Source organism: Eriocheir sinensis, chromosome 47 (genome assembly GCF_024679095.1).
Source record: "Eriocheir sinensis breed Jianghai 21 chromosome 47, ASM2467909v1, whole genome shotgun sequence".
Lineage (NCBI taxonomy): Eukaryota > Metazoa > Arthropoda > Malacostraca > Decapoda > Varunidae > Eriocheir > Eriocheir sinensis.
In genome coordinates this window covers 6944887-6970529 of record NC_066555.1, presented here as the reverse complement: position 1 = coordinate 6970529, position 25643 = coordinate 6944887, and the positions used below count along the sequence as shown (strand labels likewise).

Sequence of the window (25643 nt, the reverse complement as noted above, 5' to 3'; positions counted from 1 at the left end):
TCGGTAAATATAAGAGGCTGAGTAAGACAATCTGGCAACGTTGGCTATAGGTTCAGACGTAAAAAAAATAATAATAATAATAATAATAATAATAATAATAAAAAAAAGGGGGTTCTCCTTTGCCTGCCTCGCTACTCTGATCTCATAGTTCCTTTTAGCATTTCCTACATCACTTTTTTCCTCCCGTGCTGAATGAATATCGCTGACTGAGTTAACTTCTCTTTTCATCCTTTTTATATATTCCTCATTTTAAACTAATTTTGTGCTTGAGTTAACATCTCGAGTCACTAGCCTGTGGGGAAGAAACTGAATCTGAGCCGACTCCGATGAAGTCAGTCTACAGGGCTTCAACGGACGCCTTGTCATAGGAGCCAAATCACCGTTGCCAGACTATTGTACTCAGAGCATCGTATTTAGCGGTTTCTGACCTATAATTACTGCCAAGAAACATCAATAATTAGCCATTTTAACGATAACTGTATATGAAGTCAGTTATCGTGGTGGAGGAGACAGTTTTGAGGTTGGAAATCAGCAAACATACGAGGCTGAGTACGATAGTCTGGCACCGTTGAGCCAACTCCTCTTACAGCTGACCTGACTTGTGACCCGACACTCTAAGCTCAGTTTCTCCCTCCCCGACGGTAGTCCTCTCTTAAGGGCCACTTTTACAGTCCAATACAGCAAGTTTGTAAGCTCCCCAACCAAACACAAAATACGACGAAAAACGTAAAAAAATAAATAATAGATAAATGGATGACAATTACAATGATAATGATGATAATAATAATAAAAATAATAATAATAATAATAATAATAATAATAATAATAATAATAATAATAATAATAATAATAATAATAATAATAATACTGATAATAATAATAATAATAATAATAATAATAATAATAATAATAATAATAATAATAATAATAATAATAATGGTAATAGTAATAATAATAATAATAATAATAATAATAATAATAATAATAATAATAATAATAATAATAATAATAATAATAATAATAATAATAATAATAATAATAATAATAATAATAATAATAATAATAATAATAATAATAATAATAATAATAATAATAATAATAATAATAATAATAATAATAATAATAATAATAATAATAATAATAATAATAATAATAATAATAGTAATAATAATAAGAAGAAGAAGAAGAAGAAGAAGAAGAAGAAGAATATTAATAATGCACTACTTTTACAGAACACACACACACACACACACACACACACACACACACACACACCTGAGGTCCTCGAGCCTGATCTGGAAGCGCAGCTTGGAGCCCAGCAGGTCCTGGTTCCCGGTGGTGAAGTTCGGCCACTGGTGCACCTTGTCCAGGATGAGGTCCGTGCGGCGGAAGGTTTCCTCGAGGCTGGTCCTGCTAGGGAGGGCAAGCCTCGGAGTGACATGAAGGGCGGGGTTAATGCGGGCTGATGTGAGGGCATACATGAGGATGAGGGAATATATAGGTACATTAAAGAAACTGCAAAAGCACAGTGAAAAATCTTGAAATGTACACCACTGAGTGCCGGGGATCGAACCCGGGCCTTCTGAGTAAAAGTCAGAGCAGCTTACCAAGGGAGTCACCGACGAGCTAAAAGGTCACCGTCCCAGAGGAATGAATACATTCAAGAAGAGGTTGGGTAAAGTCATGCATAGTGAGGTAAGGTGGGGATAGGATTACAGGAGCTGCCTTGTATAGGCCAACCGGCCTCTTGCAGACTCCTGACGTTCTTCTGTTCTTATGTTCTTATATTTGTCACTGACATATATGGATGCAGATACAGACACAGATTCTGAACCAATGAATGATCGGCCTCAACATAGTAATTGCATGTACCTTTTCTAATAATCCTTTCTCACATTTCTGTTGTTGCTGAAGCAGCAACAATGAAGATTTCCGTCCCTGAACCTTTTCCTATATATGAAATATTAATTCTTGGTTGCCTAACATCTAAGAGCTTAAATAAATGGAAGGATTGCACAGCTCAGAGTACTTAAGTGTTAAGTGCCAGGAAGGATTTGAAGTAAACAATGCAGATCTTCCAGATCATCAAATAAAATAAATCTGGTAGCTATATCAAGCAGATGACTGAAATACCTTATGTTTGACGGGCGGTAATTTTCCTGGTTGGTGGACCTGCGAGAGAGATGATGAGATGAGGTGACTACGAGGGACGAAGGGGGAGGCTGGCTACCCTTCCTTCGGGGTCCCCAGGCCAGAATACGTGTCTCCGGGTTTGTTGTGTGCAGATAAAGGCGAATACATGATTATGGCATCAGTGAGTGGTGACCGCATGTTCCTTCTACAGTTTTAAAGGTCAAGATAACATGGCTACATGCGTATAGCTCCTCGTCACCCTACGGCCCCAAACCCGGGGTCCCGCAGGGCAAGTCTCCATGCAAGCCCCTTTCCCATCCCAAGTATCTTAAGGCAGGAAATCAAGCAGGATATATCGACTTGCTGAAGCCACGAACTCTGTGGGCGTCCCCTTGGCCTCCTCCACTCGGGGGTTATCTCTCGCAGAAACAACCCGATGAGCAGGGTCGGCTTCTGCCCGTAGACCCGGAGTTGGTGTTCCCGGACTATGCAGGTAACAGGCCTCGAATCAGTCTCACGGAGTAGTCGCCGGTTTGATACAAAGTCATTCCAGCGATATCCCATGATTCTGCGTAGGCACTTATTACCAAAGGCATTAATCCGCCTCTTCAAGTAATATTTCACTGTCCATATCTCACAGCATAGAGCAAGACAGGGAGCACAAGTGACTTAACGTACCCGACCGGCCAAAAAATGTTCTTCCTGTGTAAACGCCGACCGCCCAAATTTGTGCCATGATTTTAACCCCCCAAAATAGATGATATATAAATTGATCACAAATGCTTTGATATATATTACGAAATGGTTTGTGTGAGGGGTGATTTTTTTCTCATTTTTCTCGCTTAGAGGGACCATTAAGAATAATGATCCTCGCTGCTGCCGGGTTAAAGATCCAAATCTTTGTCCTTCTGTACATGTATCGACAACGCCATACACTCGTGCTGAGCGAGTCCATTACACCGTAAGCCAAGCCAATCTGCCGTGAGATTTCTTGACTGGACTCGCCGTAAGACTTCTTGACAGGGCCCGCCGTAAAACTTCTTGACAGGGCCCGCCGTAAAACTTCTTGACAGGGCCCGCCGTAAAACTTCTTGACAGGGCCCGCCGTAAAACTTCTTGACAGGGCCCGCCGTAAGGCTTCTTGACGGAACCCATCGTAAAACTTCTTGACAGGGACCGCCGTAAAACTTCTTGACAGGGCCCGCCGTAAAACTTCTTGACAGGGCCCGCCGTAAGGCTTCTTGACGGAACCCGCCGTAAAACTTCTTGACAGGGCCCGCCGTAAAACTTCTTGACAGGGCCCGCCGTAAAACTTCTTGACAGGGCCCGCCGTAAAACTTCTTGACAGGGCCCGCCGTAAAACTTCTTGACAGGGCCCGCCGTAAAACTTCTTGACAGGGCCCGCCGTAAAACTTCTTGACAGGGCCCGCCGTAAGGCTTCTTGACAGGGCCCGCCGTAAGGCTTCTTGACAGGGTCCGCCGTAAAACTTCTTGACAGGGCCCGCCGTAAAACTTCTTGACAGGGCCCGCCGTAAGGCTTCTTGACAGGGCCCGCCGTAAGGCTTCTTGACAGGGCCCGCCGTAAGACTTCTTGACAGGGCCCGCCGTAAGGCTTCTTGACAGGGCCCGCCGTAAAACTTCTTGACAGGGCCCGCCGTAAGACTTCTTGACAGGGCCCGCCGTAAGGCTTCTTGACAGGGCCCGCCGTAAAACTTCTTGACAGGGCCCGCCGTAAGGCTTCTTGACAGGGCCCGCCGTAAGGCTTCTTGACAGGGCCCGCCGTAAAACTTCTTGACAGGGCCCGCCGTAAGGCTTCTTGACAGGGCCCGCCGTAAGACTTCTTGACAGGGCCCGCCGTAAGACTTCTTGACAGGGCCCGCCGTAAGACTTCTTGACAGGGCCCGCCGTAAGACTTCTTGACAGGGCCCGCCGTAAGGCTTCTTGACAGGGCCCGCCGTAAGACTTCTTGACAGGGCCCGCCGTAAGGCTTCTTAACAGGGCCCGCCGTAAAACTTCTTGACAGGGCCCGCCGTAAAACTTCTTGACAGGGCCCGCCGTAAAACTTCTTGACAGGGCCCGCCGTAAGACTTCTTGACAGGGCCCGCCGTAAGGCTTCTTGACAGGGCCCGCCGTAAGGCTTCTTGACAGGGCCCGCCGTAAAACTTCTTGACAGGGCCCGCCGTAAGACTTCTTGACAGGGCCCGCCGTAAGGCTTCTTGACAGGGCCCGCCGTAAGGCTTCTTGACAGGGCCCGCCGTAAGGCTTCTTAACAGGGGCCGCCGTAAGACTTTTTGACAGGGCCCGCCGTAAAACTTCTTGACAGGGCCCGCCGTAAAACTTCTTGACAGGGCCCGCCGTAAAACTTCTTGACAGGGCCCGCCGTAAAACTTCTTGACAGGGCCCGCCGTAAGGCTTCTTGACAGGGCCCGCCGTAAGGCTTCTTGACAGGGTCCGCCGTAAAACTTCTTGACAGGGCCCGCCGTAAAACTTCTTGACAGGGCCCGCCGTAAGGCTTCTTGACAGGGCCCGCCGTAAGGCTTCTTGACAGGGCCCGCCGTAAGACTTCTTGACAGGGCCCGCCGTAAGGCTTCTTGACAGGGCCCGCCGTAAAACTTCTTGACAGGGCCCGCCGTAAGACTTCTTGACAGGGCCCGCCGTAAGGCTTCTTGACAGGGCCCGCCGTAAGGCTTCTTAACAGGGCCCGCCGTAAGGCTTCTTAACAGGGCCCGCCGTAAGGCTTCTTGACAGGGCCGCCGTAAGGCTTCTTAACAGGGGCCGCCGTAAGGCTTCTTGACAGGGCCCGCCGTAAGGCTTCTTAACAGGGCCCGCCGTAAGACTTCTTGACAGGGCCCGCCGTAAGGCTTCTTGACAGGGCCCGCCGTAAGGCTTCTTAACAGGGCCCGCCGTAAGGCTTCTTAACAGGGCCCGCCGTAAGGCTTCTTAACAGGGGCCGCCGTAAGACTTTTTGACGTTGTTCTGCAGTGACAATCGGCACTACGCTGCTCATATATGTCAACTTTTCTAAGATATCAATGTCCTCGCCACACGCATGACTGGACTATACGGTTTCATCTTGTAACCTTCCAGAAACCTGTACCTTGGTCTTGGCCAAAGAAAATTGTCCCAAGGGCTTCACCTCTTCGTGCAGTGCAGAACCTCCAGTGACTGCAAAGATTACTGCATCATCGGTAATTGTGATATCTCCCTACAGTACACGAAAATAAGGATTTGGCACGGTCAATACTTCAGCTGTGTCTAGATACGTGCGCCCTTGAACTTGCTTAACTGTGGTGGGGGGCCCCATAATAATAGTTTTGAGTCCCATATCCTTGGGTAGATGATCTCTCTGTATGTGATTCGAAAAAGTTTATTGTTGGTTTCTCATATCTGTGTCTACTTAATGAGGAACCTTTTTTTTTTTTTTTGGGGGGGGGGGGGGGTAGAACAACTGTGATATCTAAGAGTAGCGACAAGCAGTTCTCTTATACACGTGACGGGCAGCAAGGGGTCGAAATGACATGCATATAAAGGCGTTTCGAGGCCTCCAGTCCGCCTTTAAACACGCCAGTGCTCGTCGACAGACCGATTTGTCCGGCGTCAGGCGGTAGAGTCGTCTAGCCGGCACCCTCGTGATGGGCCTTCACCCGACAAAGGCTCATGGTCTCTCTGCGAGGGGACCAAATCTTTGAACAAACCAATCCGTCCTATGCGATCTGCCTGATACACGGAGACACATATTCTGAATCTCAATTTCTTAAAGGGATAACACAGTAATAAAAACAATACTGAAACCACCACCACCACCACCACTACCATTATCACTGCCACTACAACTACTACTAGAACTACTACTACTACGACTACTACTGCTACTACTACTACTACTACTACTACTACTACTGCTACTGCTGCTGCTACTACTACTACTACAACTACTACTACTACTACTACTACTTCTACTACTACCACTACTTCTACACCTGTCTCCCCACACCCACCTGAGTTTTGTCCCGTTGGAGAAGATGTAGTAGGCTACCTCCGCCCGCTCCAGCTGCAGGGCCGTCAACAGCATCCCCAGCTCCACCGTGCCGTCCACCTGAGCACACACACACACACACACACACACACACACACACACACACACGAGATTAGTGACATAATAGTTTCTGCAAGGGTACTAATATTTTCACCGGTTCCTGGCTACGTTATTAGGCTATTCCATTAAGTATCCGGAAAAAAATACTTCCTACCTACCGACTCTTTTTCATGTATTTCCATACCTAAATCGTAGTTGTTTGTGGAGATATTTTTTATGAGGTGTGTTAACTTAGAGTAGGTAGAGTAAGTGTGTATTTAGTAGGTGAATTAGGTTATTTTATTATCATTTTGTTATGCTCATTGCCTTTCTTTAGCTAATAGCCTCGTGTGTGTGTGGTTGATATTGGTTTATGGTATGGAGTTTTGTCAGACTGGGGAGTGTTGATTAACCCGGCAGTACCGTGTAGCCAAAAAATAGATGATGCATAAACTGATCTTGATTATATTATGGAATGGTGTGTGAGTGATGATTTTTTCATTAAGAAACATGATCCCCGCAGCTACCGGGTTAAAGACTTTTCACTTGACCAAGCCTACACTTGCCTACTCAACCTAAGACACTTTCAGAGCCCCGCACAGCTGCCATACACACCTGTCTGAACATACAACACACCTTCAACACCTGTAACGAAATGCCCACACACCTGTCTACTCAGCATCGTCATCTCCCCTTGGTGGCTAACGACGCTGGCCATGAGGAGACAGTTTTGGATGATGAGAGCGGCGATGGGGATGAAGGGCAGCGTCATCATCTGCATCTGGTGCCATCGCTTGCCCGTTCTGCTCACCGGGTTGAAACTGCAGCAGCCGGCGCGCACCGTCACCAGGGAGGAGGTCTCGGTGGCGGAGGCCGATATGTCGCTTTGGCTGTCCTCGTCTTGGTCGTCCTGGTGGTGGGGGCGTCGGGAAGGGTTGGTAGGGGAGGGTTGTAGGTGGTTGTGGGTATGAGTGGGTAGTGGTTTAGTAGCAGGGAGGAAATGGTCTTAAGGTAAAGGGTTGGTAGGGGAGGGTTGAAGGTGGTTGTGGTGTGAGTGGATAGTGGTTTAGTGGTAGGGAGGAAATGGTCTTAAGGGAAAGGGTTGGTAGGGGAGGGTTGTAGGTGGTTGTGGTGATGAGTGGGTAATGGTTTAGTGGTAGGGAGGAAATGGTCTTACAGGAAAGGTTTACTGGTGGTGGGGGCGTCGGGAAGGGTTGGTAGGGGAGGGTTGTTGGTGGTTGTGGTGGTGGTGGTACAGTGAGGAACGAGAAATGGTTTGGCAGAGTTAGTTTTGAGTATGAATGGAGACTTGATTAACAGTAGTGGTAGGACGGAGGATGATGTATAGTGTATTAGAGGTAGTTAAGGTAAGGGATAAGATTGTAGTAATAGTGGATGGTTATTGTGGTAGTGGTAATGGTGTAGGAAGGCGTGGCGTTGGTAATACTGATAGTGGCGATAACCGGAGTAGGTGAAGGGTTAGTGGTGGTTCTTGTGGTGATAAGGGTGGTAGGCTAGGTAAGGAAGAGGAACCAAATGGGCGTACATAAACTAGTGGTACTGTTGTCTTGTTGGTAGGCTAATGGTGTTGTAAGGGCTGGTCCGTGTTTGCGGCGTTGGTAATACTGATAGTGGCGATAAGAGAAGGTGAAGGGTTAGTGGTGCTTCTTGTAGTGATAAGGGTGGTAGGCTAGGCAAGGAACAGGAACTAAATGGGCGTACATAAGCTAGTGTAGTGTTGTGTTCTTGGTAGGCTAATGGTGTTGTAAAGGCTGGTCCGTGTTTGCGGTGTTGGTAATACTGATATGATACTGAAGGTTGAGGATTGAAAAATGGAGAATGGATTGGTTCGTGATGGTGATGATGATGATGGTATATAGGAGGCTGCCGTTCGAGGATGGTGAGGCTGATGGTGAAGAGTGCCGAATGATCTGTGCAAGTGGTGATGGTGGTTGAGAGGTTGATGGTGGTTGTGTACTTCGAGTTTTTCGCGTTCATGGTGTAAAAGCCTTATTAAACTATCACTAGACGTTAGTTAAGAGAGCTGTAAGTGGTGGTGATGGTGGTGGTGGAAGTGGTAGTAGTAGCCTAATAGTAGTAGTAGTAGTAGTAGTAGTAGTAGTAGTAGTAGTAGTAGTAGTAGTAGTAGTAGTAGTAGTAGTAGTAGTAGTAGTAGTAGTAGTAGTAGTAGTAGAGGAAAAGAGAGGATGTGACGATCTAACAAGCTACACACACACACACACACACACACACACACACACACACAAATGAATTGTATAAATCTACTTAACATTTAAATGATTTCCACGTGAGTGACAAAATTCATAAGGAAACGTTGATGAGGAGAGAGAGAGAGAGAGAGAGAGAGAGAGAGAGAGAGAGAGAGAGAGAGAAATGAAATACTTACCACCTGAGCTGAAGTATACGGGATTGCTCTGAGGAGGAGGAGGAGGAGGAGGAGATGGTGGTGGTGGTGGTGGTGGAGGAGGAGGAGGAGGAGGAGAAATAGAAATAATAATTACTATTACCCGTATAGGCAACTCTCTCTCTCTCTCTCTCTCTCTCTCTCTCTCACACACACACACACACATTTACATAGTAATTCACACCATATCAGTCACCTCGCGTGTGTGTGTGTGTGTGTGTGAGTGTGTTGAGAAAAGTTATATATGCGTAAAATAATACATAAATACGGGAATAAATGTATAAATTATGTAAAAATAGAAAGAGAGAAATAGACAAAATTGGAAAATAAGTAGGTGAGTGAGGAAGATAGAAAGAAAGAAAGAAAGAAAGAAATGTCAAGTGAGGAAGAAAGAAAGAAAGAAAGAAAGAAGGAATTGTCAAGAGGGGAAAGAAAGAGGGAAAGAAAGGAAGAAAAGTATAAAAGAAAGAAAGAAAGAAAGAAATGTCAAGAGGGGAAAGAATGAGGGAAAGAAAGAAAGGAAGAAAATTATAAAAGAAAGAAAGAAAGAAGGAAATGTCAAGAGGGGAAAGAAAGAGGGAAAGAAAGGAAGAAAATTATAAAAGAAAGAAAGAAAGAAGGAAATGTCAAGAGGGGAAAGAATGAGGGAAAGAAAGGAAGAAAAGTATAAAAGAAAGAAAGAAAGAAGGAAATGTCAAGAGGGGAAAGAAAGAGGGAAATAAAGGAAGAAAAGTATAAAAGAAAGAAAGAAAGAAGGAAATGTCAAGAGGGGAAAGAAAGAGGGAAAGAAAGGAAGAAAAGTATAAAAGAAAGAAAGAAGGAAATGTCAAGAGGGGAAAGAAAGAGGGAAAGAAAGGAAGAAAAGTATAAAAGAAAGAAAGAAAGAAAGAAATGTCAAGAGGGGAAAGAAAGAGGGAAAGAAAGGAAGAAAAGTATAAAAGAAAGAAAGAAAGAAAGAAATGTCAAGAGGGGAAAGAAAGAGGGAAAGAAAGGAAGAAAAGTATAAAAGAAAGAAAGAAAGAAAGAAAGAAAGAAAGAAAGAAAGAAAAGTATAAAAGAAAGAAAGAAAGAAAGAAATGTTAAGAAGGGAAAGAAAGAAAGAAAGAAATGTCAAGAGGGGAAAGAATGAGGGAAAGAAAGAAAGGAAGAAAATTATAAAAGAAAGAAAGAAAGGAAAAAAGAAGGAAAAAAACTGGAAAAAATACAAAAAAAAGTTAAAAGCTATATAAAGAAAAAAAATATAATAAAGTCAAGCAAAACCTGACCAAATGAATAAACAGTTAAGAAAGAAAGAAAGAAAGAAAACAAACACAGTAAAAAAGAGAAAAGAAAAAAGAAAAAAAGGAAACAGAAAAAGAGAATAAGTGAAAAGCTGGAAAGAAACTAAATACACACCTTACCGACATCCTCAAACACACACACACACACACACACACACACACACACACACACACAGAAAAGAAAATCTATAAATGAATAAAATAAAATAGATAAAATAAAAATTAGATGTTCATGGTGTCTCAGAGCGTCTGTTCACTCACTCTTCTTGTTAAGGTAATGAATCACAAGCTAAATTTAAATGCGTTCTCGAGACCTTAATTAGGCCTAACACATTAAACATTCTGCAATTAGTTTTCTCTCGCACTTTACTGATTAAGTATTTCTCTCTCTCTCTCAGTAAATCCTTAACATCTTAGGTATGAGGAAAATATTGACGTCACATGTAAAAATATTCCTAAGGCATTCTTCAAAAACATTAACAAACAAGGAAGAAATCGGAACAGGCCTTTATTAATTAGCAAGTGACAGTCAACACATTGCGAACATGCTGAGGTATTATTTTTCTCTTAACTCGTAGTGGCAGCATCACTAGAGTTAATAATTCTGTTATTGAAAACGCCGTTTACACTCAACCCAAATTTGAGATAACTACCGATGAAGTTATACATGCACTCATAGCACAGCATATACGGTAAATAAAATTTACTGACCAGATAGCATGTGTCATTAACTACTCTAATTTAAAGAAGCGAGGGACATTACTAGAGTATAAGGTGTTTAGTCCTCTACCTCGTGCTAATAAATTCGATCAGTATACATATAGTTCCTAAATTTTCCTCTGTCGCACACCCCTTGGAAAAGTTTGAGTAATGTCCACAGGCTTTACAAAAGTAGTAATCACCTTTACAGATGAAGTATAATTTCTAATTATTGAACCAAAGATTCAATTACATAACAAATCTACGGATGAACAAACTGAACTTAAGAAAATAAGCTTCTTACAGTGCATGAAATGCAAACATGAATTAACCAATTAACATTTACTTATTCCGAAAAAAAGTAAAAATCAAGCCACACAAAACACTGTCGCCCCCCTGATATTCCATTTCGCATCCCCCGGTGTGCCCCCCAAGTTGAAGAGCCCCGCTCTCCGCGGCAAGGCTGTTATGTCAACATGTTCTCTCTCGAGAAACGCTGCCTCAGGGGAACTGGCGATGTTTTAATATTTCTCTCTCTCTCTCTCTCTCTCTCTCTCTCTCTCTCTCTCTCTCTCTCTCTGAGTGTAGTTGTACTTACATTTCGGTGTCGCTCATCTTAGCGGCCACAATGTTTCACGCGGCCGTCACTTGGAGGTCAGCCCTTGGGAGTCGGTCGTCACGGTCACCAAGGGAACCACGTGGGTGTCACCGAGAAAAGGTGATGCAGGTGTCACCAGGCGGAAACCTCACCCTAAATTCCACGTGGTCATCTAGAGAAGGTCACGCAGAGGTCACCATGAGGAGGAACTCGTCCAGGGGAGGACACGTCACTAGTATATGCTGTCACGTGCAGGTTTCAAGGTCACTTTAGCCACTAGGTCATCAGCGGGAGGACGGAAACGAGGTAGTAGAGGATAGAGGAACCACGCGTATGCGAGTAAGGCACGTGTTGATTCTTTGCACCCTGGAGGACGAGGCGGCGAGGAGACGAGCGAGGGATGGGAGGGAAGAGGAACAGGTGGAGAATGAGGATCAGAGGGATGAGGAACTTAGCACGTGGAAGTAATGGCACAGCAGAGGAAGAGGTGGAACAGATGACATAAAGGATGCTTCGTGTAGGTGGAAGCGGAGGAGAGGTGGAAGCGGCGAGGCGTGGCGCGGACGTCCGTGCTTGGCGCTCACTGCACGCGTCTGCCGCCGCGACAGACTGACTCAACTCGTGTAGTCACTCACTCTGAGCAACGACCCGCTGAGCCCCCCCCCCCCCCCCCCATCCCCACTCCTCTCTCTCTCCTGGCCTAATAGCCATGCACGATCGGCTGATATAAAAATTCTCTCTCTCTCTCTCTCTCTCTCCTGGCCTAATAGCCATGCACGATCGGCTGATATAAAAAAATTCTCTCTCTCTCTCTCTCTCCTGGCCTAATAGCCATGCACGATCGGCTGATATATATATATATATATATATATATCTATATATATATATATCTATCTTTATATATCTTTGTGTCTCTCTCTCTCTCTCTACCCAAACTTTTTCCAGGCTGGCGCTCCCTTGGCTCCCAGGTGAGTTCCTATAGGGGGGGGGGGGGGCACACACACACACACACACACACACACACATGCGAACACACCTCTTTCTCGGTATGCTATTTAGTATGCTGAAAATTGAAAAAAAGCTTAAACACTTATATACCAGGCCCGCGTAGTAGTAGCCAGGCACGCTGACCACTAGACCACGGAGGCGTATGGGATAATGTACACTAATGTATATTTTGGTAAAAAAAATATTTCTAATAAATAATTTTAGTCATTACAACAACTGGCTTTTCAACTGTTATTTTCACAAGTCCAGGGTTTTCGGGGTTACAAGTGTGCCGCCCTGTGCCACCACCATGTGACTGCTTTCCATTTTACCAAAGATATATATTTTCTATGGTAGAATATTTTTATGTCGGTGATTCAACAACCTTGGCTGTGAATCTGAAGACTCCACAAGTGTTACTAATATAGTGTCTCGCAACGCCTGGTGGTCGCACGGAGCCCTGGGAGACATTTCAAAAGCTTGTATTGATTTCTATTCCATTCACTTTGTTAGTCAGCCACGACTCTCGTACAATGGCGTCATCACTTCATAGCACAAAGCATCACGAACCTCTTCACTATAGTGAATCCACGAGGAACTGGCGGATTGGGGGGTTTCTGCGGGAGTCTCTCCTCCCGTACCACGCTGCCACATCTCTTGTCTCCAATTGTGGGATTAGAGTCACGGTGTTAAGTGGACCACCATTAGCCTCCCTTCATTTCCTCCTCCTCTCTCTCTCTCTCTTCTTCGGGGACGAGAATACAGGCTGTCTTGGTGACCTGTTCGTCATGCACTCATGATCCAGTTTGGCGCAGACTCAATAGTTCTTTCACTAACATTAGTGGCTCTCGCTGTTCTTGCAGTTACTTTTGTGAGTGGTATGATAAATCCTCTGTTGTTTTTTCGTCTCAAAAGTACTTGTTTACATTGTAAATGAGTTCTTTCTCGTGGCCGTGCAGCCAACGACGTGGAGAGGGAGGGAGGGGAGAGGCAGAGGCGGGAGCGGGCCACCCATGAGCTCACCTGCTGACCCTTCCATGACCTTGAGAGAAGTGACCTGGGCTCTGGATGTGTAGAATGACAACGTTGTAATACAAAGCCGTCAAGTGTCGTGGTATTTATACAAAATATTTGTTATTATCTTAAAAACGAAACAATCTCAACGCTATATGACCTTATTGGATTATCCAATTATTTAATTAAATTCATTTAAAGGTAGTAAATAGCTGACATATGAGAGGAAGCGAGAAGTGTTGAGAGTGTGTGGCAAGGTGCGGTGCGGGGCTGACCCGCACCTCTCACCCGCCAATCTGCCAGTTCCTCCTGGATTGACTATACTGTTTCGGTCGCTGTCTCGTACCGCGCCGCAACTGATTTACTCTTCCGGGACGCATATTTCTGGACTGTACCACAGTACTGCGCGCTGCAGTGAGAACGGATGGAAGACACCGTTTGAGGAGAGACTTAACTAGACCTCGCCTCTCTCTCTCTCTCTCTCTCTCTCTCTCTCTCTCTCTCTCTCTCTCTCTCTCTCTCTCTCTCTCTCTCTCTCTCTCTCATTATGCACATGTGTGTGTGTGTGTGTGTGTGTGTGTGTGTGTGTGTGTGTGTGTGTGTGTGTGTGTGTGTGAGAGAGAGAGAGAGAGAGAGAGAGAGAGAGAGAGAGAGAGAGAGGAAAAAATACACACACACACACACACACACACACACACACACACACACACACACACAGAAGCGATACGAAAACACACACACACACACACACAGAAGCGATACGAAAACACACACACACACACACACACACAGAAGCGATACGAAAAAACACACACACACACACACACACACACACACACACACAGAGAGAGAGAGAGAGAGAGAGAGAGAGGTGAGCGTCGGCGAGGTCTAGTTAAGTCTCTCCTCAAACGGTGTCTTCCATCCGTTCTCACTGCAGCGCGCAGTACTGTGGTACAGACGTACAGTCCAGAAATATGCCGGGCAGCGAAACACACACGTACCGAGACACACACTGTCGCATAGTGATATTGGGAGGCACAGTTTGCGCTCATTCCATGCCTTGACAACAACAAAAAAAGATGGAGAAAAAGTGTATGCCACATTACACGGCGATCTTCTTATCAGTTTCATCATGGGATAGAACGAGCTGCACTAACCCTTCCAGTAATATTTCAGGAAGTTAGACAAGTGAACTGTGCCATGCCTCAGCAACACACGACTCCTCCTGCCGCAGAAATGTCCGCCACTCCTGCGTTTCTGTTTTTCCTTTTTTATTTTTTTTTTTTCGTCTATGCCTATAGCGCCGGTAGGCTTGCTTAAGGAGCCTGAATGGTGTTTGGCCCAAGCCCGTCATGGCGCAGGCAAGTGTTTATAGTGGCGCCATCTTCTCTCCCTTTTGCTCCTTTCCTCTGACATGAAGCTTCTTGCCTTACAACAGAGACGCCCTTTTCGCACACTTGACTAAGATCGTTTAGCATTTCTTGGTTATTTGTGCCACCGTGAGGATATACGGGTTTTGAAATTATCTAGTTAAATGGACCCCCCCCTCCTCTCTCAAAATAAAACTCCCATTAGTACAAAACATAAAACTTTATTGAAAAGCCCACACCAGAGCCTGTAGTATATTATTGCACTCCAAACATATATTATACAGAACGGAAAATACACAGTAACAAAACAAGTGTAGGACAAAAACTCACCAACGAAATGCGAAGGACAAAAGCTTACCAAAATAAAACAAAAACTAACCTAACCTAACCAGTGAGTTCTTGTCCCCCTTTGCATTTAATCACTGAGTTTGTCCCACGAGGATTTGTCCGCACCCCATACAAGTAATGCAATGCTGTATGGCTCATGTCAACATAGGCTCCATTAATAACCTGCAACCAAGCAATTCGGCAGCAAATGAGGCAACTGCAAGCGGCACAAGGGACGAACTAAGGGCAACAAGGGTGTGATTAACATGCCCAGGCTGGCTTTTTGTTCACACCTAAAGGAGGCTACAAAGGCTCGCATGCTTGTTTACTATGAAAAATAGCCTCAATAAAATGTGCAGAAACGGATTTTTTCTGCTTATCAATGGGCACCTTGGAGTAATATTTGGAGCAAACGCCAAATTTTTTAAACCATTTTAGTATTTATTAAGTTATGTGGCTACTTTGGCTTTCAAATCCACTTTTGGAACAGAGTTAGTTAGTAGTGTTGAATTTTCAGTTAACCCGGCAGCAGCGACGGGCCAAATTTGTGCCGTGATATAAACCCCTTAAAATAGATGATACATAATCTGATCACAACTGCTTTGATATATATTATGAAATGGTTTGTGTGAGAGGTGATTTTTTCTCATTTTTCTCGCTTGGAGGGACCATTAAGAAACATGATCCCCGCTGCTACCGGGTTAAAGTGGCATATTATAGTCAATCGTAAGAAGTGACATTAATAAAAAATCAACAAAAACAACCATCCACACCTTTCAATATGGGTCATAAAAGATGAATCAGCCACATTATTGTTAGTAAAAAGACTGACAAGATGTTTAAAAAATAAGGGGTATTTGGTAATGATTCTTAACCATTTCCTAAGCTAACACCATTTTCTAACCACCATCCAACTGCCACATCCCCGGCCTTCCCCCCACTGAATTGATATCAAATATATTTTTTTTTGTATTATGTAATTTTTTATGATGCATTGTTATGCTATTCAAGGGGATTAAACTGAGTAACTTACAATGGGAAAGTAAAGGAAAACTCAAACACTAATGATGAAGGATGTGCAAGTGGGCATTGATAAAATATTTGTTTCAACTCATCTCCTCTTGTCTAGAATATACTTGTATTCTAATTCTGATGAATCTAGATACATTGTCTGCCTATGCACTAATAAAAATGTTCAAAATTATATTACATTATTTTAAAACCAAAGGTACTGCATGTACATCTTACTCTAAAGGATTAAAGACAAAACATGACTTCTAATAACTTGGGGGATGGGATGACTCAAAGCAACCTGGTATGACTTGAAGCTCAAGGAGGATTAACCCACTGACTGCGGATTTCCTACAAGAAGACCTCACCAAGCTACGGAAATGGATCAAAAAGTGGCTGCTACAATTCAATAAAGAAAAATTTAAAGTTATGCACCTTGGGAGGGGATATCTAGCATACCAATACCACATGGGAAACATCCACCATCCACCACAGAGACAGAGAAAGACCTGGAAGTATATGTTACCAGGCCATCGTGAAAGCCAAATCCGTTCCAATCGCAGCAGACGGGTTAACTTGAAACAAACCTATCACACACACACACACACACACACACACACACACACACACTGAGGAACAACTAATCAATGTCATCATAACTTGTGCGTGGTCTCTTCGGTTCAGGTCCTGGCACCTCATCGTCCAACTGCTCCAGCTCCTCCAGTGACAGCACCCGCCGGCCAGCCTCCAGACCCAGCGTGTGGCACATCCTGAGGCAGAGGGTGTGGGCTGGGACAATTATGTGGTGAAGAGAGAGAGCGAGAGAGAGAGAGAGAGAGAGAGAGAGAGAGAGAGATAATAGAGGGGTTCATTCCATTAGCTCAGTAACCAGTTTATAATGGCCTCAGAGTATAATTATTATTCTCCAGCCATACCTATGCCGGAGAGAGACAGAAGGGGTAGGAATTATAGGAGAAGGGAACAGATACCAGGAGACAGGACACAACCCCTGATTAATAACCAGTACCCCTTCACTGCTGGGTGGACAGGGGCGTAGGGTATCGGAAAAGCCGCCCAAATTTTTCCACTCCACCTGGGAATCGAACCCGGGCTCTCTCGGTTGTGAAAGAAGTAGATGAGGAGGAGTTACTACTAAGAGAAGGAATAAACACCAGGAACACAAGAGAACATAGTAAAAAATTGAGGAAAGGAAAATGCTTACGACATAAAGAAATATAGCTTCCTGCAAAGAAATATAGAGGTGAGGATGTAGTATCGGCGAGGAGTGTGCAAAGCTTTAAGGAAAAGTTGGATAAATGTAGATACGGAGACGGGACCACACGAGCGTAAATCCCAGGCCCTGTAAAACTACAACTAGGTAAATACACACACACACACGCACACACACACTCACGTGGCTGAGCGGTCCCTGAGTGAGCATGTGGAGAGCACCTGGTCGAGGGCCGTGGTGAGTGAGCGAGCGTTGAGTTGTGTGAAGCACATTGGTGGCGTGATGGTGATGATGTTTTGGCCGGGACCCTGAACTTGCAGCAGGATGTGGTGCTCCTCCTTCACCCTGCAAGAGGAACACACACATGTCAACACACAGTTTCACTGACTTATGAACAAGGGGGAAAATGTGGTACTTTTTGAGGGATACATGCACCACTATTGCACATGCCCAAGAAAACTGTGTTTCTGAGTTTTTACTGTGGATTAGAAACAATAAAGACTTACTGGCAAAGTACTGAGGATTACAAATTCGCAGATTAGTTGAGTCAATTGTAATAGTAAGAACACATCTTCACCACAAAACACCTACCTATGAATATTAATCTGAATGTCAGCCCTGAGTGATATCTGATTGTTTTATACTTCCACACCAGTGTCCAGCTCTAAACTAGTTAGTCCAAGTGATACCTGCCTTGTCTTTATCCCACTAGAATATCCTGCACTGGGTAAGTACATTTCAAGTTCCAAAGTATTCCCATTATAACTTTACATGCAGACACACTACTTACCGGTAAACAATAGTCTGAGCAAGTTCCCTCGCTGGTTTTCTTGTGGCTTTGTCCTCCACGATGTCCAGCGCCAGACAGAGTCCCAGGCCCCTCACGTCCCCCACACAGGCATGCTTGGCTTTCAGCAGTTGTAGGTTCTCCAGCAGCGTCTTGCCCACAGCCTTTGCACTCTGGACCAACTTCTCATTCTCTATCACATCCAACACAGCCATGCCAATTGCACATGCCACAGGGTTGCCACCAAACTAAGCAGGAGGAAAATGAAACAGTAATAGTACTTAAAAAATCTGCTTACTGATCCATCTAGCACTATGCTTTTCAATTTAAATTGTCTTATACATATATAAAAAAAGGAGTAGAGTTTAGTTAGTGTTCCAATTGTAGCAAAGGACATCAAAGTGCTCCTCAAATGAGGCTGATCTGTATAAAAGTTTTTTTACCCCCTCACAGATGCTATCCATACACTAGTCTTGTCTGCCCTTCTATAGAGTATGCATCTCATGTGTGGTGGGTTCCAAACACACAGCACTTTCGGACAGGGTGGAGTCACATGCTTTTCATCTCATTAACTTCCCTCCTCTTACTAACCGTCTTCTTCCTTTTAAACTCCCTTGCAATGTTGCCTCTCTTTCTATCTTTTATCAACATTTCCATGCTGACTGTCCTTCTGAACTTATTAAATGCATACCTCCACCCCTTCCACAGCCCCACTGCACAAGACTTTCAGTTCTTGCTCATCCCAATACTATCCGAATCCCTTATGCAACAGCTAACTGGCATTTTCATTCTTGCATCCTTTTTGCTGATAAACTCTGGAACAGCTTTTATGCGTCTGTATTTCCTCCTGACTACAACAAAAACATTTTAAAAAGGGAGTAACAAGACACCTCTCCAAATACAACAAATATTTATAAACAGGTATATGGCAATAGCTGGTTAATTCTAAAGGGGACTCACAGTGGAGTAGTATTCCCCGAGGGCGTCAGAGATCTCTCGGGTGGTGATGACGGCTGCCATGGGGTGGCCATTGCCGAGAGGCTTGCCTGTGGTGACAATGTCTGGCACCACACCATAGTGCTGCGTAAGAGGCAATAAACAAATGGGGTTAAGGTGTGGGAAAATCTCTCTCTCTCTCTCTCTCTCTCTTCACACACACACACACACACACACACAAACACACACACAAAAAGCAGAAGTGAAAGGAAGAATGAAGAGGGTTGTAAGTGTCTCAACGCACCTCAAAGGCCCAGAAGCACTCCCCTGTCCTGCCCAGCGCTGTCTGCACCTCATCAGCAATGCACACCCCGCCCATCTCCCGGATCAGGCTGTCGTGGTGACGGGAACAGCGATGGAAGTGATAATGGAGATGAAAATGCAGGTCAGCTTCTGTTACTTTCATTCTGCTTTTTGCCTCTATCTAAACCTCATCTGATTCGCCATGAAATCTTAGATGCTTCCCAAGTCTTCGTGCTAGCAATGAAGCACAGAGAACAGATAGCCATGAAGGTACAGACTGAGACTTCTGCTAGGGTCTGGAGACAAAAGAATCAAAGACATTGCCGTGTCAATCAGCTCCTGCATTATTGGTTCTTCTATCTCCTTTCTAAATCCTAATACAATTCTGGAACTTTTGAATTGAACAAATGTTGGATTGCTATGGAAGTCCTCACCAGAAAATTTTCCAAAGAGCAAAATCAATACCTTCATTCACTTGCACAGCACAGGGGCATGAAAGAGACAAATGCAAACAGACTCCTGGTCGACCCACTCACTCACTCCCTCCCACTCACTTGTATAAAAGGGCAAAGTAGTTCCTTGGAGGCACAATAACACCACAGTTCACTACCACACACTCAGTGATGAGGCAGCTGATCTTGCGATTGTTTTGGGTTGCCTGGTTCAGTATTCGCTCAGCCTCCATCACATATTTCTCGGCTGCTTGTTGGGGGGAAAGGGGGAGAGGAAATTATAAGAGGCCCTGATCTGCTCCAGGTTGGAATGTGGCAGTAGTGTGATTCCTTCACAAAAAGAAAGCTCTAAATCCTATTGAGAGTATACTCGGAGCAGCAACCAAATTAGTCCAATCTGAAAAAATCATTGTAGCTAAAGCCTGGGAAAAGTGTGGCTGCCATCACTGGAGGAAACAAGAGAGAAAGGTGAAGGGCACTGACGAGTGTAGACAGGGTTGACAGAGATGTTTGTATGGGACGGGGGTGCAACAAGAAGACATGGATGAAAAGGGGTTGCTCATCTCCTACATATCCAAACTAAGTAGATGAAACAAGGTGAATACACACACCTGGCCCAGAGGTGTTCTCACGAAAGAGTCCTCTGTAGGTGTCTGGGCAGGGGATTATGTGGACAAAGTCCTTCTTCCCTTGAGGCATCCTCTTGAACATCTTGGGACTTATGTCTATCAGGTTCCCCAAGTTTCCATGATATGCCCTGCAAAAAGTGTATATTTCTTATATTGTTCACCATTAGCCTCTTTCTGGGCACTGATACAACACACTCTTATGGCCTCAATACTTCAGGACAATAACTTACTCATCAAAGACCACAACATCCTTGCTGTTGGTGTAGGTCCGGGCCAGCCTCAGGGCAAGGTCATTGGCCTCTGATCTGTAGACAAGGTAGGGATATCATCAGCTAAGTGAATGACCTGAGGGACAAAGGCTAGTCACCTGCAGTGACCTCTCACATGGTGTCCTTCTTACTTATACAAACACGGGAGAACAGAGAGATTTGAACTTTATGCTTTGTGGATCAGTAAAAACTATTGAACCCTATGAGAAACATACATAAAATATCTATCATATGGCTACTTCCTCTATTACTGTTGTTGCTTGACCTCAAATTACAGTGAAATAAAAGATCTGCTTCTATTGCTACTACTAATTTGTAATCTTTGTTCCTAGAGCTCCTATTATAATCATTACTTCTGCTACAGGTTGAGAATCCCTTATCCAAAATTCCTGGGACCGAAAGTGTTGAGGATTTCAGATTTTTTCGGATATCGGAATAAAATGAATACTGAAATAGGGGATTATTCACGAGGGTAGCCTACTAATTTTGAGATGCTGACTGCTTATTTCTGGACAAAATATGATACTGTTTATTATGGAGATAGTATTCTCCCCCAGAAACCACTTAATGATTGACTTTTCAATTGCCTGTTGTGCACCCGCCACCGCAGCCACAAAATAGCTTGCAGAGAGGTTCAACGTGCTCACTGTTTCTATATTTCACTCACCACTCACAAATATCACAAGTGGACAAACTAGAACAAAACCAGGCAAATTAATGTTTTTCCTGCTGTGTATTACCCCCGGGTGGGCGTGCATATTGAACAGCAGAGCAACTTATTTCTGCAAGGAGATATTTCTCGCAACACTGACCCACATATAGTGGACCGCCGCTGCCATGTCCCGTCCTGCGTTGCGTTACATATTTCCGCGCCCCACACTGCGTGCCGAATAAATTTAAACTAACCAAAGCAAACTTTACGTACGACATTTGTTCCATATTTGGCTGTCTGGGTGCCACGGCACCCTGAGGTGCCACAGACAGTGCCTAGGGGTGTCACAAGATCATCATGAATTTTGAATCATTCTTTTTTTCTTCTTTTCATGTTAGTCTGCAGTTATAACTCTTAAGTTAATCTAATTCGACTGATGAGTTCTGCTTGGGCATCTACTGTACCGTATGTTAATTTTGGTTTGAGTATGGATAATAATTGTAATCAATTAATTAAAGTAATTTCAACAGGTACAATTGTGAATAAGAAGTTAATTCATGTGAAGAGGGGGGGGGGGGCGGGGGGAAAGGAGTGCCACAAAAGGGTTATATAAGTTCAGGGTGCCATCACTGAAAAAACATTGAGAACCTCTGGGTTAAGCAGATAAAATTCAGTATTTTAAAACTGTAGTAAGCGCATTTTTTTGGTGAGCCACAAAACCAGTCCATAAAATTATGTTTGTCAAGGGTCGTCCTGAAATACATATATAGTTTTGTAATTAATGAACATAATTATTTTCAATAATTGGTTTCATGAATTTACAAGTATGTAATTACAATTATTTTGATATCTTGAGTATGATCAAATTATAAATCACACCCCAGCTTTGACCCCCTGTTTAGGGCCCACATTCCCACCGGCATTGGGCCCCGCACACCATAAATCTGCCCCTGACCACAATTACAGACTATAAGTAAATTCTTCAACTTCATCTGCACACTCTTATTCACCCCCATCAGACTCACCCTGAGTTGACGAGATAGACCACGTTGAGGGAGTCAGGCAGGTGGCTGGTCAGCTCTTTGACGTACTTGCTGAGTAAGTCATTTACAAAGCCTTGAGCTGTCACCAGTGTTGCCATCTGGTTCTTGCCAGCTAAGACCACCTGTGGGTGACAATGGCCCACTGTGCCAAAAGGACATAAGGTTAAGAGTTGAGGTTGTGACTAGAGAATATAGGTCAAGATGACAGGATTAACATAAAATCTATCTTGATGTTAAACATCTCTCTGACTGAGACAACTCCTCGGTACCAAAAGTGGGCAGCTAGGCCTTGACTTTGTGTTGTGCTTGCTGATTTGTGACTTTTTTGAGAAAGTTGTAAATCTGGTTGAATAGCATTTTTACAAGCATTTTCAAGCACAAGTGCAATGAACACTTGCCATGAGCCACATTGGAGACACAGTCAAGGTACTGAACCCCTATGTTGTCAGTCATGTACTGCTTCTGGGCACGGATAATCTTGAGTGGAGAGGGGATGAAGTGCTGGTTACTGTAGCAGAGAAAAAATGAATGCAGGTCAGTAGCTGGAAGTGGCAGAGACTAGTAAATAAGAGTGGTGACTAGTCAATGAGGGAAAAAAAAGCAATGTATGATTCTCTTCCATTTATCTGTCAGTAGTAGTATAGTCCACGTAGGCAAAAATCAACGATTTATGACTGAAGATCCACGGAAAATTTACCCAGTGTAATAGCCCCTTAAGGAGCACTCAGGTAACAATACAATATCAGATGAGGTCTCTGGAGACAGGTCAGACCGGTAGACCACACGCTAAAGTAGCACCACACTTGGCACCTACTGGGGAAGACTACAAATACTGCTGTAGACTGCATACTGAAGTAGCACCCAGTAAATTATAACAACTTAATTTTAATAAGAATAATTCCCAATGGACATGGGTATTAGAGTGATGATTAGAACATTAAAATTAATCACAGAGTAGTGTCAACAACTGGAGTGGGTAATTATTGAGAATCACTACGAGCCTCCAAAATACAATATTACACCTCCGTATTATGGTTAAGGGACGAAATACATGTCCCTTAACCATAATATGAAGGCGGAAAAACTTAAAGGTAAAGAAAAAGTGGTAAAGGTAGTGAAAAAGCATATCATACATATATGTGCGCTGTGTGTGTGTGACTTGGGTGTAATTCTAGAGTAATAGTAATACTGCGCCTTTCCACCCCACTCCGCGCCCTGACCCTCCCCTTGCCTGCCCCGCCCACGCCCTGACCCTCCCCTTGCCTGCCCCGCCCACGCCCTGACCCTCCCCTTGCCTGCCCCGCCCACGCCCTGACCTTCCCCTTGCCTGCCCCGCCCACACCCTGACCCTCCCCTTGCCTGCCCCGCCCACACCCTGACCCTCCCCCTGCCTGCCCCGCCCACACCCTGACCCTCCCCCTGCCTGCCCCGCCCACTCACCACGCGCCCCGGCCTTCCATCCTGCAGCAGAGGGCTACACACGGTCCTCAAGGCTCCATGGGTCACAGGAGTCGCCCAAGGACCTCCATCACACACCCGCGCCTCGGCCTTGAAATCCTCTTCTTCTTCCTCTTCCTTCTTCTTCTTCTTTTGACCTCTACTGCTTCTCAGGTCCTCCTCTTGATCTGTTCTGCTTGCTTACCGACATGACACATTTAGCTCTTCAATTGCGTTACTCTTTGTCTTCTTCTTCTTGGGCTTTTCTATGGGGCTAGTTAGGCTATTTGTCTGTCCTCTCTATAATTCACTATCGCCTCCTTTTTCTTATGTAATGGCGCTGTTCTGGCGTCTACATGTGTGTGTGTGTAGTTTTGCTTCTTTTCCAGTGTTTTAGACTAACTTTCTCGTCCTTCTTTCTTCTTCTTCTTCTTCTTCTTGGGTGTTTTTCCTTCCTGCCAATGTTTGTAAATAAATCCTTTGCTTCTCCTCCTTCCTTTGTTTTGCTCTTGACATCTTTCCTTGACCCTGAACAATATAGAGAATCATATGGAGTGGACCCAGCTATAGTAGAGAACATGACTACCATTGTATCTTTTTAGTTTCCTGGTGCTACCTACACATGTACTAATAGTTGTATAATCACACTCTGTACTGCCTGGGGGTTAATTAGGATGGCATGCTCCTCCCTTCTCCTTTGTTGTTTTACTTGCAACAATAAACTATCAATCAATCAGTCATATGGAGTGGACACAGGTATAGTAGAGAACATGAAGGACATTTCTACCGAAGATGAAATAGGCAAAGGAAAAAGAAATATTTACATTGCACTTCTTGAAAGACAAAAGACGGGTCCCTGTGAGGGCTAACCCCAGCAAACAATATCACTGTTGAACTGGAAACTTCTCCCGGAGTCTTCCAGAGGCCCATAGACCCCGGGGGAAGCTTCCAGCACAACATTACGTTTCATCACTTAACGTTGTGTGGAACTTTGTGAAAACGTTGTGGGAACAGAAAAGTAGAGAAAGGTTGTCACTACGTGTTGTGGAACATCGTACCTATGACGTTTTGAGAACCTTCTTGCTACCTTATTGCAACGTCTTTGCCTGACCTACCTTTTGAGGACCTTAGAAGGCTTAGAGTGAGTGAGTGAAATAGAAATACAAGAGAGGACGTATGCGAGTGTTTGTGTTTGAAAAGCGCGGCGAAAAACAGGGCCAATAATGGCTTCCAAATCTTGGGCTGTCGGTACTCTCTCTATCTATTATCTATATTATAGCTTATGGGAACGAGCGAGGAACGTTTGTGATCGAGGAACGTTGGTGCTGGTATTTATATTTATTTACCATGAGGCTCGTAATTTAAGGAGTTAGGAATACTTTATAATTTATTTGCTAATCTATATGAATTTGCTGAGCTTGTTAGACAGCTTACATATCATATTTGTGGAAAGCTAATACGCGACCCTGAAGACAATGTTTATCCTATTATTTGAAGTAATTAAAGGCTACACCTTCCTAACTAATATTATTGTACTTCATTCTTCACAATTTTATCTCAAGCAATAAGGAAATCAGCAACTCCAGCGTCCAGTAGCAGCCGCAAAATAGCTCGCAGAGAGAGGTCCAACTTGCTTATTTATTCAATATTTCACTCACCGCCATCGTTTACTTGTCCTGTTTCGGCTCCAATACACGGCTAAAACATCAGAACAACATTTTTTAATCAAGAGAAGACTTTACAACAAACGAATAGGGCAGATTTAAGGAAGAATTACCCCACGTTTAGAACCTGCTTGTTTGGTCTGCTGTCTGGTGTGCTGCTTTCTTGCGGGCAATATAAATCATCACAAAGATCACAAGTGGACAAACTAGAACAAAACAGGCAGAATATTGTGTTTTCCTGCTGTGTATTCTTGTTCGCATTCTTCTTTTGACCTGTAACGCTTTGTATTGCTTCTTACAGCGGTCCTCCTCCTTTCGTTC

General features: G+C 44.2%; 2 protein-coding genes across 4 annotated transcripts in view; both read right to left on the bottom strand.

Moving 5' to 3' along the window:
* Positions 1–11868, bottom strand: part of LOC126981318 (uncharacterized) — a 66095-nt gene extending 54227 nt beyond the window's left edge. Inside the window, exons 1-6 of the mRNA XM_050832259.1 lie at positions 11211–11868; positions 8616–8643; positions 6876–7118; positions 6132–6229; positions 2134–2172; positions 1276–1428 (exon numbers count right to left, since the gene is read on the bottom strand). Coding sequence (XP_050688216.1) covers positions 1276–1428; positions 2134–2172; positions 6132–6229; positions 6876–7118; positions 8616–8643; positions 11211–11227 — 578 coding nt within the window. The 5' untranslated portion in view covers positions 11228–11868. The remainder of the gene's footprint in view (positions 1–1275; positions 1429–2133; positions 2173–6131; positions 6230–6875; positions 7119–8615; positions 8644–11210) is intronic.
* A 2918-nt stretch (positions 11869–14786) lies between these two features.
* Positions 14787–24146, bottom strand: LOC126981316 (ethanolamine-phosphate phospho-lyase-like). Of its 3 annotated transcripts, XM_050832258.1 has the most exons (12): positions 23662–24146; positions 22919–23044; positions 22620–22729; positions 22204–22363; positions 20488–20562; positions 20240–20385; positions 19731–19878; positions 19178–19265; positions 18898–19017; positions 17941–18185; positions 17334–17495; positions 14787–16689 (listed from the first exon to the last, which is right to left on the bottom strand). In XM_050832258.1, exons 3-12 carry the CDS (start codon positions 22672–22674, stop codon positions 16560–16562), a joined length of 1329 nt encoding a protein of 442 aa, XP_050688215.1. In that variant the 5' UTR covers positions 22675–22729; positions 22919–23044; positions 23662–24146; the 3' UTR covers positions 14787–16559. The 3 variants fall into 3 exon arrangements, with proteins under 3 accessions (XP_050688215.1, XP_050688213.1, XP_050688214.1); XM_050832256.1 differs by lacking the exon at positions 22919–23044 and having other exon boundaries at positions 23662–24145; XM_050832257.1 differs by lacking the exon at positions 22919–23044 and having other exon boundaries at positions 19731–19875; positions 23662–24143.
* Between the last annotated feature and the right edge of the window lie 1497 nt (positions 24147–25643).